This window comes from Carassius auratus, unplaced genomic scaffold, assembly GCF_003368295.1.
Source record: "Carassius auratus strain Wakin unplaced genomic scaffold, ASM336829v1 scaf_tig00216060, whole genome shotgun sequence".
Classification (NCBI taxonomy): domain Eukaryota; kingdom Metazoa; phylum Chordata; class Actinopteri; order Cypriniformes; family Cyprinidae; genus Carassius; species Carassius auratus.
Window position 1 is genome coordinate 339,737 of NW_020528388.1, and position 17,266 is coordinate 357,002.

At 35.6% G+C, this 17,266-nt stretch overlaps 1 protein-coding gene across 2 annotated transcripts; it reads right to left on the reverse strand.

The window, feature by feature from the left end:
• Window positions 1-4,808: 4,808 nt before the first annotated feature.
• LOC113096994 (zinc finger protein OZF-like) lies at window positions 4,809-9,492 on the reverse strand. 2 transcript variants are annotated; one of them, XM_026262223.1, is made up of 3 exons: window positions 9,439-9,492; window positions 8,978-9,320; window positions 4,809-7,623 (listed from the first exon to the last, which is right to left on the reverse strand). In XM_026262223.1, the coding sequence occupies exons 2-3, from the start codon at window positions 9,271-9,273 to the stop codon at window positions 6,717-6,719; spliced, it is 1,203 nt and encodes a 400-aa protein (XP_026118008.1). In that variant the 5' UTR covers window positions 9,274-9,320; window positions 9,439-9,492; the 3' UTR covers window positions 4,809-6,716. The 2 variants fall into 2 exon arrangements, with proteins under 2 accessions (XP_026118008.1, XP_026118007.1); XM_026262222.1 differs by lacking the exon at window positions 9,439-9,492 and having other exon boundaries at window positions 8,978-9,432.
• Window positions 9,493-17,266: the final 7,774 nt, after the last annotated feature.

Below are 17,266 nucleotides of genomic sequence, written 5' to 3' on the forward strand. Positions count from 1 at the left end.
CCATAGGTTAGAAAAAAAAAAAAAAACTTTTGTCCATTGTTAAATGCTTGTTTAATGATGCGACATGGCATACGTAAAAATGTATGTAAGCCAAGTTTTTGTTTTATATACTAGGCTACATTTAATTAGCAATTATTTACATTTTCTGCACAGAATAAGGTAGAAAATATACTTTATAGTTGCTGTACTGTAATAAATGTCAATTAGCACTGCATCATTCATAAATTGTTTGTGGCGCTCTTATTTCAGGGTCGTTGTTAATGCTGTGGTTAATTTTCCTTCGTATATTCAGTTCATCCGCATTGTTTAAAACATGTATCATTCAATTGAGATATGTGGTCAGGAGACATGAAAAATAAGGAGAAATTTCACCAAATTTGACGTGGATCATCTTCAGACCATACTGGCAAAAAGTTATGGATTTTGCATCGAAACACAAAACCGTTTTCGCATACCACCGCAACGAAATGGAGGCATCATGCCAAAATGACACTTCAGGCTGTATCTCTGCAGTGCTTTAGCATATTGACAATAAACTTTTTGTGTGTTATTGTCATCTCACACAGAACACAGCAAAATGACTTGATTACAGCACCACCTGTTGGTCAAAAGTGATAGGCCTTTTAATCTCATTACTACTGGTTGTATTTATGATTTTTCAGCCATTTCAATTACAATCATCCTAAAATTGGTTTAATTGCTCATTGTTGCACTTCGTGTAATGCTCCATACCATGCTTAGCTCCTAAATTTGCCGCTGGAGTGCTTGCCCCATAATTGCTGCTTGCAGCTATATTTAATAGTGTTTTCAGTATACTTTGGATATTAATATCCAACGCAGATTTGATGTTAAACGGCTCCTTCAGTGAATCGCAGTGATCAGCCGTGAAACAGTGATTCTGTTGAAATCCCCTTTAAAATCTTAAATTATTCCCTTTGAGCTAAATTGACCTGTTTTCCTTACACACATTATTCAAAATGAAAGTACATCTACCTTAAACTTAAAATGCATACTATAAACAAAATAAAAGTTGTGATATTACTTTTAGCTTGCATACCTGTTGCCAAGAACTAGAGTGGCTAAGTTGTGCACATTTATATGTCACAAGCTTCAAATCGGAATTGATTTTTTTTTCTCACAGTGTTTCTCACTCTTTGCACATAATAACCACTCTCCTATACAGTTCTTTATTTGTTTTTTTACGTAGCCACTGTAATCAGGAGGCATTCACAGACAATCACAGCATATTGTGTTTTGCCTTTAGATGATCAGACAGTTCCTTCAGCATGTTTTACATTTTTTAAACCTTAGGTGGGTGGTACAGTCCCACATATGGGATTATTATTTCCATGCCACCTCACATAGCTGTCAAATTCAAACTCTGTTTTTGCGCGTTGGCTGGTGCTGAGCTAGACAGAGATGTGCACTGCACTTGTTATATTCTCACAACAATAAGTTCAGTTTATTGTCCCCTAAGGGAAACTTGTCTTACAGATAGGTAAACTGGCTGAAGGGACAGACAGGGGTTCAAGCAACCCCTCTGGTGGGGGATTGGAAGTCTTACCCCGAGCACAGACTGAAAAGTCCAAAACATAATATTGTATATAACAAGGCATGGAATGCCACCAGAACCATTGTTTAACAGGAATCTAGTATGACCAATTCCTCGGTGGCAAGCCACATTGGATCAGTGACCCAATTGAATTACATCTGACCGCAACCTTTGAGTATTCAGAAAACTCAAGGCCCCAGTGGTGAAGACTCAATGATCACCCTGTGGAAGGTGTGAGTCAACGAGAAGTGCCAAGTCATTCAGTTCATCCAAACCTGGAGGTAACTCCAGAGTAAATATATCCCTTTGGATGCGACCAGCCAACCCATGTAGGAACATGTCCCACTGCGCCTCCTTTTTCCACTTACACACTGAGGCTCAAGTCCAGAACTCATTGGAGTAGCATGAGACGGTCCACTATCCTTGTCAGAGATCTGCACCACGCCACAACAACTAAATTCCGCCTACACTGGATGCAACAGAGCAAGTGTTAAAAATAATTTTAAATATGTTTTAATATGTGCCGTGAAGCAGACAGTCACTGAAAATAATGGGATAGTATTTTGTTGCACTGCTTCCGTCCAACCATACGCCTAGCCTAGTTATCTATTGTGGTAATTTGCATGTCTTGTCAAAATGTTGTTGGTTTAGAATAGATAAATAACTCTTTTGACTCATGTACGATAATTTTCTTCCAAATACGATAATTTAGAACTTCTGGTACGATACTTGGACATTTCCAATCTGGCAACACTGCACTTGACCGTGTGGGAAGACGTTGTGCAGCACAAATCTGTGAATGAATGTTCCGAAGTGAAGTAAACTTCAACAGCTTTCCCCTGCTGAGGGAGTACTGTGTAGGGAGCATGTTAGTCAGAACAAAGTTCATGCACGGAGCTCACTGCTAACAAGCTGATATCTGAATCAGATGTATTAACAGAGAGACATGCAAAATATGCAGAGCAGGGGCGTTAGGACTGGAATTGACTGCAACCACTGTTATAAAATATGTAACAAAATGATTTAATATACCATTTTGTTTTATGCAGTATGTGTGTAAAAATGTCCATAAACTGGTTTCCTGTTAAACACAGTGTATCATTACACTATCTAAATTGCATTTTAATGTGTTGCTGTTGGGACAGCATGTTGAAAAAAGAAACCGTCATAATGGGAGTAATAATTGGCCATATTTCAATAATATTTAATAGTTCATGACTAAATTGATATAGCCTATAATTTATTTCTCTCAAAATGCATAATGAAAATGCTTTTAGTCCTGGTGTCTTCTACAATGGACATGTATGTAAATGACAGGAAGTCATGTTTTAATTTGAAAGCCACCATAACATTTTCCTGAGATGTTGCTTTATAACAAACAATTTTAAGGATGTGATTTTTTTTTTCAAGACGTAGGAGAGGGTGTATTCATGGTGAAACTTAAAACATTTAGTAATACCTAAAAAGCCCTGAATATGCTTTGTACATGACATTCAGACAATAATGTGGCATGTGAGGTCTCAGAGAAATTCACTAAAATATAATGTCCACGACAGAGGCAACATTTCCATACCTGTGATATAACAGGAGGAACCAAAAACCCGGAGAATAAAACACGAAGAACAAGAAGGTTGGTTATTTTTCATTCATCTTTAATGACATTTTGTGGTACATCCACATATCATTTATGTATAAATAAGATCTTAACTGTCAATTAAATTGACAGTTATAATTAGACAATTATGGCATGGACAAATATGGATAGTGAAACCACCATAAACATAAAGCCTAAAGAACATAGACATGTTTAGAATATGGTACATGTATTTACAAAGAACTTAATTCATGTCTGTTAATGTCTAAAAGAAAAATCAGGTTCGCCTTACTTCTCTTTCTTTGTTCTTTACTTACACAAGACTATTTACATTTCCACATGACTGGGAGCTAATTTCTTCTGAATGCACTTGTTCTAAACATTGACAGCCAATGTCAAAATTTGGGAAATTATTATTATTATTATTATTATTTACAAAATTTGAACAATTAATTTGACAATGGATAAAAAATAAATGTGTAAAATAAACATACTTTAGATGACAAAGTATTTTTCACTAATAAATAAATATTAAATAAGATCAAATTAAAAGGGAAGTAAACACTGTTACCAGCAGAGCACTCAGTATTCTGGCAAGTTTGTGTGCACTTGGAATCATATTTTTCAAAGCCAGGGTGACACCCATTTTACAGACAGCACACAGTGAAAATGACATGAATATGACAGTATGCAAATGCATAAAGCGTAGCATAATTTGAAATCACAAGTTTAAAGCATTCAATTCACACGGACTGACCATCAGGCAGAGAACACATGATCATTCTGGATAAAAATATACACTTCACAAGATATCAGAGCTGGATTTGACTAAATTTGCTGGTTTTTGAAATGTAATGTTCATTAGTCATTCAAAGATTTGTTTAAATTATATAAAAGTGTATTTGCTTAATACTGATGGCAAACGAGAATGTATTATAATGTTTGCCTATTATTACTAATAATATAGTACTTTGTGTATGCATTAATTCCTTTGTTGAACCATCTAGAAATCAGTGGTTAAGTTGCAGTTCAACCCAAATATTCAGATGTGTTCAGATGTGTTTTATGCAGTATGTGTGTAAAAATGTCCATAAACTGGTTTCCTGTTAAACACAGTGTATCATTACACTATCTAAATTGCATTTTAATGTGTTGCTGTTGGGACAGCATGTTGAAAAAAGAAACCGTCATAATGGGAGTAATAATTGGCCATATTTCAATAATATTTAATAGTTCATGACTAAATTGATATAGCCTATAATTTATTTCTCTCAAAATGCATAATGAAAATGCTTTTAGTCCTGGTGTCTTCTACAATGGACATGTATGTAAATGACAGGAAGTCATGTTTTAATTTGAAAGCCACCATAACATTTTCCTGAGATGTTGCTTTATAACAAACAATTTTAAGGATGTGATTTTTTTTTTCAAGACGTAGGAGAGGGTGTATTCATGGTGAAACTTAAAACATTTAGTAATACCTAAAAAGCCCTGAATATGCTTTGTACATGACATTCAGACAATAATGTGGCATGTGAGGTCTCAGAGAAATTCACTAAAATATAATGTCCACGACAGAGGCAACATTTCCATACCTGTGATATAACAGGAGGAACCAAAAACCCGGAGAATAAAACACGAAGAACAAGAAGGTTGGTTATTTTTCATTCATCTTTAATGACATTTTGTGGTACATCCACATATCATTTATGTATAAATAAGATCTTAACTGTCAATTAAATTGACAGTTATAATTAGACAATTATGGCATGGACAAATATGGATAGTGAAACCACCATAAACATAAAGCCTAAAGAACATAGACATGTTTAGAATATGGTACATGTATTTACAAAGAACTTAATTCATGTCTGTTAATGTCTAAAAGAAAAATCAGGTTCGCCTTACTTCTCTTTCTTTGTTCTTTACTTACACAAGACTATTTACATTTCCACATGACTGGGAGCTAATTTCTTCTGAATGCACTTGTTCTAAACATTGACAGCCAATGTCAAAATTTGGGAAATTATTATTATTATTATTATTATTTACAAAATTTGAACAATTAATTTGACAATGGATAAAAAATAAATGTGTAAAATAAACATACTTTAGATGACAAAGTATTTTTCACTAATAAATAAATATTAAATAAGATCAAATTAAAAGGGAAGTAAACACTGTTACCAGCAGAGCACTCAGTATTCTGGCAAGTTTGTGTGCACTTGGAATCATATTTTTCAAAGCCAGGGTGACACCCATTTTACAGACAGCACACAGTGAAAATGACATGAATATGACAGTATGCAAATGCATAAAGCGTAGCATAATTTGAAATCACAAGTTTAAAGCATTCAATTCACACGGACTGACCATCAGGCAGAGAACACATGATCATTCTGGATAAAAATATACACTTCACAAGATATCAGAGCTGGATTTGACTAAATTTGCTGGTTTTTGAAATGTAATGTTCATTAGTCATTCAAAGATTTGTTTAAATTATATAAAAGTGTATTTGCTTAATACTGATGGCAAACGAGAATGTATTATAATGTTTGCCTATTATTACTAATAATATAGTACTTTGTGTATGCATTAATTCCTTTGTTGAACCATCTAGAAATCAGTGGTTAAGTTGCAGTTCAACCCAAATATTCAGATGTGTCAAGCACATTTTATGGAGGACTAAGACCTAGCCTACAATGCCGGTGGGTGTTTCTATAAAGTGGAGCAATTTAAACTTTGCAAGGACAGTCTAGTGCTTCTGACTCACAGACTGTAAATGTGTTTTCATATTTTACAATTTTGCCTTTGACTATTCAAACGTGAGTTTTGAGCAGTGTAGAGTAGCTCGTTTGTCGTTTCGTTGTCATTTCTCGGAACACAAATGCAGACATGGTTTTATGTTTATACAGCATGATATGCAATGCAACACAGCAGTATAAGTCATTATAATCAGTAATTATGTCCCCACTGGATGCAACAAAGGCATCACTTGTAATGGGTTTTTATTGGTTTTGTCTTGTCGTGTAAGCATTATAACCGGGACGCGGCATCACAGTATGTTCAAGGGGCGTAACATTTCTGTCACACCTGAGGCATTCAGCCAATCACAAAGCATTGTATTGTCAGTCAATCAGAGCACACCTCGTTTTAAAGAACGATGAGCTTTTTAAAAATTGACACATTTCACAAAGGCAAGGCATGGAGGAGAAACACTGTACAGTGTGGAAAATAATGTTTTTTTTTTAACCTTAAGCCACAAATTTCATTACACCAAATACATAAAATAATGTTCTTTTTAGCAATGTCATATGATCACTTTAATACTAATTTATTATTCTAATTTGATCAGTTAACGATTAATGTATTGGATTAACAAGCAGCATTTGTATACATGGATGTAATGTATAGGTAGTCTATTATTATAAAAATGTTTACTGTAAATTCAGTTTACTTGCACTGTAAATTCCGGGCTGTCATCTAAAGCTTTACGAAATCTCCTTCCACACAGAGGACTGACATGGGCGTCCCATAGTGGTGACCCTGAGGACAGACATGGGGGTTTTACTTTGTAGGAATTGTCTGGTAAGGCATCTCTCTAGTGTGAATTCTCCTGTGATGATTAAATCCTCGTTTACAGGTGAAACTCTTTCCACACTGAGAACAGGTGAAAGGTTTTATATGAATTAACATGTGATTCTTAAGGTTTTCATTACATGTGAAACGGTTTCCACACTGAGAGCAGCTGAAAGGCTTTTCCCCACTATGGATTCTGATGTGTTTCATAAGGCTTACTTTATGTTTGAAAGACTTTCCACACTGAGAGCAACTGAAATGCTTTTCTGAAGAGTGACTAACCACATGATCATTAAGGTGTCCTTTCTGTGTAAAGCTCTTTCCACACTCAGAGCACCTGTAAGACTTTATCCCAGTATGAATTAACATATGTGTCTTAAGATTTGTTTTACGTGTGAAAGTGTTTCCACACTGAGAGCAGCTGTAAGGCTTTATTCCGGTATGAATTAACATGTGTGTCTTCAGATTTGTTTTACGTGTGAAAGTGTTTCCACAGTGAGAGCAGACGAAAGGCTTTTCTGAAGAGTGCGTTAGCAGATGATCCTTAAGTTGCCATTTCTGTGTGAAACTCTTTCCACACTGAGAGCAGCTGTAAGGCTTTATCCCACTATGAATTAACATGTGTTTCTTAAGGTTTGCTTTACGTGTGAAAGTGTGTCCACACTGAGCGCAGCTGAAAGACTTTTCCTCACTATGAATTCTGATGCGTTTCATATAGCGTCCTTTCTGTTTGAAAGTGTTTCCACATGGAGAGCAGCTGAAAGGTCTTTCGACATCTGTTATTTGAATGCTGCAACTCACTGATTTTTCTCCAGCAGTGATATTATGATCTTTCTGATGCTGATGTTTCTTCTCCACCTCATTCAGATCTCTTCTTCTTTCACTTTCATTGGGCCTAAAATGAAAACATTAAAGTGATGAAAATCAATTGGAACAAAACAGTTTGGTGAACTCTGACCTGCGAATTCGCATCATGTGCAGCAGTGGGACCAGTAGATTGATATGTCACTGTGTGACCTCTCTGTACAGAAATTCAAAAATGGATGAAGTGCTAATTTTAGCCATAGCACAGTGTCCTATTTTATATAATACATCTTTAAAAACAAGAAGCTGCATGGTTCGCAGTATCAATGGAAACATATGGTACATTTGAATGAGGACACATTTGATAATTTTTTATTGCTTAGTGTGTATATATATACATATATTTTACCTATAGAGAGAGACAGAGAGTCGGAAAAGACACAAGTACAAGCACATATTAATCCATGTTGTGATAACTGAGGGGAAACCATTATTATCCTGCTCCCAGCCCATAGTCGCAGCCGTGAAAAATCTCGAACATTCAAAGTCTAGTGTGAGCGCCCCGTACGGTAAGCTGGTTAAAATGAACATCCCTAGGGGTAATCAACATTAATTTTTCACTCAATTAGTCTAGTGCTTTTTTAGTTTAGTAAATTTAACTTCTGCTTTAAAAGCATTTTTCTTTTCTTAGATTGCAGTGTTACAGTGTTAAAATGTAATGTGATTTTTACAATTTTTTATGCCTACATGCTTACAATCACAAAATCCAGAGATACATACTGCAAATCAGCCAAAAAAAATCCAGAGATATACATTTTTGCTCATATCGCCCATCCCTATATTTGGGGTTTACTAACCCTTTGATATCTTTCTTGTGCTGAAGACATAAGATAACATTTTGAAGAATGTGGGTAACCAAACAGTAGCCCGCGCACATTTGATAGTTGGAAAAATACTATGGAAGTCTGTTCAACTGTTTGATCACACATTATTCAAAATAACATTTATCATAACATTTTAGTATTTTCTTTTTTCTTTTTTTGGCAGAATGAATTTCACATCATTTTTGTAGCATAAACTCTAGCATACCACATCCAATTTTCAAAAGTCTTGTGAACAAGTCTTGTGTGTGTGTCATGGTCTACATTATTTGAATTTGTAACAAAACAAAAAAACATTACATCAATGTTGTTTTCTTAAAGACAACATTGATGAAAAAAAAAAAATACATTAACGCTGCTCACATATTATTACTGCACAATTTGTGCCGATTATAGAGTAATCAGACTTTAGTCATTATGTTTTTAATAGATTAAAAAAAGTGTCAGGGCATGTCAAAACCTATCCATGGCCCCAAAACACCCTCAGACCCCAGAGGTTTAAAGCATTCTAAGACTAATGTCCCACAAACAGTCATCAAACATGAATGAACAATAAACACCAACCTTCTGGTTCCTCGTGTTTTTTTCTCAATGGGTTTTGCTGCTGGTTCCTCCTCTTTTATTCTCAACATTTTTGGTTCCTCAGATTTTATTCTCCTGGTTTCTGGTTCCTCATCATTTAATCTGCAGGTTTCTGGTTCCTCTTCATTTAATCTGCAGGTTTCTGGTTCCTCCTGTTTCATTCTCCAGGTTTCTGGTTCCTCTTGTTTTATTCTCCAGGTTTCTGGTTCCTCTTGTTTTATTCTCAGTTTTTCTGTTTCACTCGAGTTCTCTTCACTCTCCTCTTTAACAAACATCATCTTCACAGCAGCAGATCTCAATTCAGATGTTCTTCCAGATATTCCGGCTGGAGGATGAAAATATTATTTGCTGACCGGATTCAAAAACTGTATTTTTATATTAAAAGGGACATTTATTTGTATTAAACCAGCATTAAGTCAAACAGATAGCGCGGTGAAACTAACCTTCTTCCTCTGAGGTTTAGGGGTGTTCCTCAAACAAACGTATGTGTTATGGCGCGACCCACTGGACTGGAGAGAGGCGCGGCGAGAGAAGGGAATCTGATTTGTGCATCTACGTGCGCTGATTTGTTTTAAAGACGATCTGCACAAATAAATGAAAATGGATTAAATATACTCTAATAACGCCTCAAATTCGTATTCATGAGTGAGGATTAGATGAGAAATCCGAGCGAATTATTCGTCAAATATGTTATTGAAAATAACAGCAGCATTCCATTTCGAACGTTCACTCACATTATGTATTGGAACGAATCCAATCACGCCGCACTACGAGCAACAATCACATGCTGCTCTGCGAGCCCGTGTTAGAGCACTAATAAGGGCCCTAAGGGACTTAGGCATTATCTTGCCCCAAGCTTTAACTGATGGCATGAGAACCACTAACCAAGAGAGTAAATATGATTTCGGAGAGATTTAAAATACCAAACTTAAGAGAATATGATGTTAAGTGAGAGGTTTTTGTTTAGGGATAAAAAGAAGCTCCAGCTGCACCAACTTCAGCGGTAAGAATTAAGTGTTACTGATAACCTACTTTAAATAAAGTATTTTTATAAAAAAATATAACAAAATAGAGTGTCAGAATGTCCTTTATATTTATTTTATTGTTCATATAAAAAATAATAATAATAACCTGTTTTTGTTATATTTAGCCTAATTGCAGGTTTCCAGACCGAATAAATTTTGTGAGTTATAAGTATTTTTATTTTATCAGGTTATGAAATTCAGTTTACTCCATGAATAAAAGTAAATGACAAATATCATCAAGCAAGTCTTTACATTAGCTTAAAGCTGTTTTGTTACTTTTGAGAGGGGCAAAACTATTGCACAACAAATAATTGTTAGCTGCTAAGAACATGTGACAGATATGCAATAAAAAAAAAAAAATACAATGCGTATCAATAGAACGATTTTCTGTTTCTATTTGGCGTGCGATTTAATTTCAGAAATTGACTTTGATGAAAATATGATAAACAATCACTGCAAGAAGGGGAAAACAAAGAAGTGGGTATTCAACCCACAAATGAATAAATTAGTGCTGTCAATTAGCTAAAAAAAAACACCTAATCAATTGCATGATATTTTCTGATTTTAATTTGAGATTCATCCCTCCTAACATAATGTTTTTTCAAATACTTTTATATTGTAATAATTTCACATCTAATCTTCAAATTAATGTAGAAACAACATAAATACAGTATATTTGTTTAATGACTGAAGGCCAGTTTCACTGATAACAATACTGATCCTTCCATTTACTCCAGCAAGCATGGAACGGGACCTTCATACTTAAAATAGCAATAGATACACTTTGAATGGTTAAATGTGAATTACTGAGATTACAGCTCAGTGTTCAATACCATTCTAGCAGATGAACTGGACTTTCTTTGTATCTTTTGTTGTTTTATTATCATTAATGATACGAATGGCTACAGGGTTATTAGGCTGCTGTCACTTTAAGAATGAATGTGCAGAAAGTCATATCAGGAAACTCCTAATATGGGCAACAGCGTCCAGCTATCATTGTATGAAAACAGTTGTTTTGACAGAAGAACTGTCAAAATGTTTAATGTTTTAATGCTTTAATGTTTAAATCGACAAGCGGTAAGGCGTAAAAACATGTGAAAAAGATAAGCTTTCGTGACGATGCGCAGCAGTGGCCCGTCAACTGTCCTGAGAATCTTTTTAGGCTGGCCTCAGCCAGTCGGTTATATCAAATATCAAGGTGAAAGTCATCATAGCTTGCTTAGTATAGACCCAGCTCACAACCAAACTTTGAGAATAGATTAACGGCGATATTTTTTTTATCGCCCGATAAGAGTCTCGCGTTGACGCAGCACGTTAACGCCGATAACGGCCCACCACTAATATATGTGTATATATATATATATATATATATATATATATATATATATACACACATGTATATGTATATATATATATATATATATATATATATATATATATATATATATATATATATATATATATATATATATATATGTGTGTGTGTATATATATATATATATATATATATATATATATATATATATATATATATGTATATATATATATATATATATATATATATATGTATATATATATATATATATATATATATATATATATATATATATATATATATATATATAATATATATATATATATATACGGGGGCAGAAAAAAGAAAAAAGAAGAGACAGCAAGATGATGCTCTCGCGTCGCTTGCAGGTAAGACAATGTTTTAAATAAAAATGTTAATTTTTTAGCCCTTGCGTGTAGTATGCATGTCCAGGGGCGTCGGGGCGTCCGCGTCGCTAGTAGTGCAAAAGATCCGGGGCTTTTAGCCCTGCATGTTGAGTCTTTTATTTTAACGGGGTCCCGGGAAATTGCGAAACTTGGGCTGTTAAAGATGCAGTTTGTTTGAGAAGGAAAGGAAGGCCAATCGTTGGGGTCCTCATCGTCATATTTGAATGACAAATAAAGCAAATTTTCCCCGTACGTTACAGATGTGTCACGTGTGCATATAGCTATTAGTGCAGAACGTTCCCTATTGTAATTTCTTCACTTCAATACAATGTCTATCTGCCTCAGTCTGAACTTTAGAAAAACCCTGCAACTGAACGTGATGTGATTTTGCCAAATTAGACTGCTTAGATAAAGATTTTTCGTTGTTGTAGTATGGCATGCTGTCATTTTCAAGAGGTTCGGCAATTAGAAAAAAAAAAAAACACAATCTCAGTGTGTCTCAGTGTGTCTCACAATTTCATATTCACAGAGATTTATCAAATTATTAGGGCTGGGAAAAGATTAATCTCGATTAATCGCATCCAAAATAAAAGTTTGTCTACATGATATATGTGTGTACTGTGTATAATTATTTTTTATATATAAATTATATATACAAATAATTATATAAAATAATATAAATTATATATACAAGATAATTATACACAGTACACAAACATATATCATGTAGACAAACTGTTATTTTTGATGTGATTAATCGCGATTAATCTTCTCCCAGCCCTTCAAATTATGTACAGAATTATTATATTGTGCCTCATCAGACCTCTTTTAAAGGTAAAATAGAGTTTTGAATTTTAAATGTTTCAGAGGCCTATATAAAAGACTAATGTTTGCAATATTTTTGTATGATGGTTGATGGTTCAATCAAAAATGCATTTCAGTAGAATCCCTGAATATTTTGTCTTGTATTTCTGAATGCAGGGTCAATGCTAAAATGCTTCCAGGAGGAAGAACCATCAACCAGCAGTTGTAGCCAACAACACCAGCCACCAACCAGATCATACTCTGCAACAGCCCCTAGCTCAGATACAGATACAAGTCAGCACACAACTGCATCCACTTCTCAAGGCAGAGTGAGTCCTGTCTGTTTCCAACTGCAACCAGACATTAAAGAATACTTTCTGTGATATATTGATGTGGAGCAAACTACTGGCCTTAACCTGTCCAATGTTGTCCTTGAGAAATTGAAGGAGCTTGGCATTCCTTTTGAAAATTGTCGAGGCACCGCCAAGCATTTGTGCTTAGGGCACCCAAATGGCTAGCGCCGGCCCTGGCTGGGAATACTCATATGATGGAGGACACAGTTTTGGATGGAAGAGCAGAGTATGGGCTAAGGAATGTTGCAATAAGATCTTCTGTCCCAGTATACCACTTACTGATACTCCACCATGGAAAGTCCCTGAACCGCTTGTAGATTTGAGTTTACTAGACAAGCCCAAAGAAGAGTACACTGGAAAAGAGGTTAATGCTTTTTTAAATAACACATTTTATTCAGTATTACAAATATTTACAGATGGTTCTAAGGAACCTATCAGTCAAAAGGCTGGAATAGGTGTATATATTCCACAATTTAAAAAACAGATTAGTTTGAGGTTGACTGATGAGATGTCTGTGTACACTGCAGAGTTAACAGCTATAATAATAGGACTACAGTGGGTCGAACAAGTCAGACCAAATAAAGTGGTAATATGTTCAGATTCTTCTTCAGCTTTAATTAGTATAGTACATGCTAGATCAGACAGATATGATTTATTAACGGAAGTATATTTATCAATATACAGACTGAAAGAGGCTGGAATAGTGGTGTATTTCTGTTGGGTACCAGCACACATTGGGGTATCTGGTAATGAAGTTGCTGATAAACTAGCAAAAAAAGCACTAGACAAGACGAAGGTGGATGTTAAAGCACCTATGGGGAAAAAGGAGGCAAAATTGATTTTAAAGAGAAAGTTAATGAATAAGTGGCAAATTAGATGGGACAGTAGTAGCACAGGGAGATGGTGTTATAGTATCACACAGACAGTAGGGAGGATACATTGTCAGGGAAGAAATAGGAAAGAAGAAGTATTGCTGTCTCGGTTAAGATTGGGACATACAGGGTTAAACTCAAAACTGGCAATAATGGGGCTACATGAAATTGGATTTTTGTGATGTGTGTGGTGTATCTGAAAATGTATGTCATGTATTATTTATTTGTAGTAAGTATAATATTTTCCGGGATGTATTGTTCAGTCAACTGAAGAATGGAGAGGATAGAATGAAGAATGAGGATATTTTAGGAAAAGGATTAATGGATAGACAGATGTATAGAGCACGTTTATATATGATTCAGGTTTGGGATTTAGAATATGATATACTTGAAATGTTGAACCTGCCATGGGGGCTGAGTGTGGACGGAGGAGCTGAACACGCAGCGCCGGATGAAACTCAGTGAAACCTCTATTGCAGGTATGATAAATAATGATGATGTATGTGGGATGATAGAGTAGGGTTCAAGCAGGAAACATAGTTAATGGTCCATTTGTGAAAGAAGGAAGAGGAAATAGTTTTAAACTTCAGACTTATCACCCAAGGCTAATTTGCCACCCAACACAGTAGGTGGCGATAATGCTCCTTTGGAGTTAATCGCTATTAAACAAGGAGAAGAAGAAGAAGAAGAAGATTGGGACGCAGGGTCGGAGCGGGCTTGGAACAGGCGGCAAGGAAGTCGACCGGAAGTTGAAGTCGGCTGCGTGCTGCCATCTTGTAGCAGAACTTCACTTGCGTTAGCATTCCCATTGACTCCCATTCATTTTGGCATCATTTTGACAGCGAATAACTTTACATCTGAGGTGTTTAAAGACTCCGTTTGTCCATTATTTATTTCTAAAGATACACGACAATGTATAAAGGGCTCCATTACCTTCTATGTTACAGTATGGCCCCGTATAAACAGTTTTTGTAAAAAATAGGCTAACGATTGCGTCATAACCACTCGGCTCCCTGTCGCATTACCGTACAGACAGGAGGAAAAGCTCACAGGCAATTAACTTAATACGGCGTACTGGCATTACATTTTAAAATACTATACAAAATAATTAATCTGAATACTTACTCCTGCTCACTCACGACAAAGAACTCCCCGCTCAAGCTCGCCGTTTCTGCAAGATTAACGATGGCAGTTTGCACGCACAGCCACTTAGAAGATTTACATCTGGCAGACAGGTTGCTGACGTCGTCAAGCTTCGTTTGAGTCTGCGTGTCAGAAACGGAAGTGCTGAAAAGCGCTAAAAATGGGCTTCATTTGTCTCAATTGAGTTCCAATGGGGTCGCTGTGTCCATTTCTTTTACTGTCTATGTGTCAGAGCGGGCTTGGAAGGGATGTGTCACAGTGTCAGGGTTGTTGTTCCCTGGGGTTCCACTAGGTGTCCTCCTTTCTCACGGTGTCTGTCACCAGATCACTTCCTGTTCCCTTATTTGGTCACCTTCCTCCTTGTTGTGTAATTGATTGTCCCCCACCTTTCTCCTGTTCACTCATTATCCTACTATCTATTTATACCCAGTCTGTCTTAGTCTGTGTTACGGAGTCTTTGTTTAATGTTGAGTATTATTCATGTCCGTCAACTCTTGCCTTGCCTTGCCTTGCCTTGCCTTGCCTTGTCTTGTCTTGTCTTGTGATCGTGTCATATTTATGTTGTTTGGATTATGTTTGGTTTTGACCTCGGCCTGGACTGTTTACCCCTTTGGATTATCCCTAAATAAATGACTACCTGCAATTGGTTCTATCTCCGTGCCTCTTTGGATCCTTGCCGTGACAGGATGCAACTAGAATTTGACGCTTTTTCGATGACGTCATCACTCACACCTCAGGGAAGTGTGATTAGTCCTATATTATTTTATATAATGATTAATGAAATATTTGGAAAAGTGGCTCCGGGAATCAGCACTGGGTTATATGCAGGTGATGGTATAATGTGGAAAAGAGGAAGGAATATATCTTTTAATATGAATAAAATTCAAGAAGCTATAGAAGTAGTTGAAAAATGGTCATTAGAATGGGGATTTAAATTCTCAATATCCAAAACATGTTACCAGATATTTACAAGGAAGAAAATTAAAGCGAATAAACTACTTAAATTATATGGGTCTTCTTTAGAGAAAGTGTCAAAATTTAAGTATCTAGGAGTATGGTTTGCTGACAAATTATCATGGAAGGTGCTGATAAACAGTCATTAAAGGGCATTTATGTTGGGCTTATGCGATCAACCCTAGACTATGGATGTATTGTTTACGAGTTGGCATCATCAACGTTGTTAAAGAAATTAGATGTCATGCAAGCTAAAGCATTAAGACTAATTTTAGGGGCAGTTAAAACCACACCTATTGCAGCATTACAAGTAGAGACTTCAGAAATGGCATCAAGTATAAGAAGACAGAAACTAGCAATGGCATACTGGGTAAACCTACAAGGACAAAAAGGGAAGTTCTGAATGATTGCTGGGAAATTTTAAATGCAACTGGTAAAGGATTTGCATGGAAAATAAAGGAGTGGGTTAATGAAGCTGGGCTAGAGTCAATATCATTTGCTCCAATAGTGGTAGTATCCCCAATTCCACCCTGGATAATAGATCAACCGGAAATAGACATAACATTACATGAAAACAGAACGGATAAAGTTACAATATGTTCTGATTCAATGGCAGTCCTTTTAAGTTTACAATCACTGGAAACAAATAGAACTGACATTTTAACTTAAATCATGATAAGGTTATACAGTTTACGACAGATAAGAATAATAATAACATTTATGTGGGTAACAGCACACGTGGGAATTCAAGGTAATGAGGAAGCAGACAAGATTGCCAAAGAATCAATTAAAATGAAAGAACCAAATATAAAGATTGCACTCAGTAGATCAGAAGGAAAACATTTAATTTCAGAAGCATGCAATAGGAAATGGCACTCATGAGGTGTGGGACTCATGTCATACAGGACGCCACTATTATAAGGTTAAAAAAAACATAAAGAAAAGCAAAATAATTCACAACTTAAGTAGAAAAGAACAAGTTATTTTCACACATTTACGAACCGGGCATTCAAATCTAAATCAAACTTTACACATTATAGGGAAACATGACACAGGTCTATGTGATGTCTGTTCAGTACAGGAAACTGTAGAGCATGTTATGCAGAAATGCAAGACATATGAATTACAAAGGAGGATTCTTAAGGAAGAGTTACAAGAAGTAGGATGCCAAGAATTTAATATAACTAGCATGTTAAATGATGGTCCAATTTCAAGGAAACAAATGCAAGCAGTCATGAGATTTATTAACAATAGTGGGCTATATAATAGGATATAGGAGGGTTATTCCATAGACAGTAAAAGGTTATTCATTCTTTTCACACTCCATCACAGTAGGTGGCGGTATGCACCTTGGAAGTTGGTTCGCAACCCGCCATTAAAATCAAAGAAGAAGAAGAA

Coding starts and splice junctions, on each gene's coding strand:
- LOC113096994 (XM_026262223.1), bottom strand. CDS start 9,273: ATGATGTTTGTTAAAGAGGAGAGTGAAGAGAACTCGAGTGAAACAGAA. Junction 7,624..8,977: donor AAAACACGAGGAACCAGAAG/GTTGGTGTTTAT, acceptor TTTTCATTTTAG/GCCCAATGAAAGTGAAAGAA.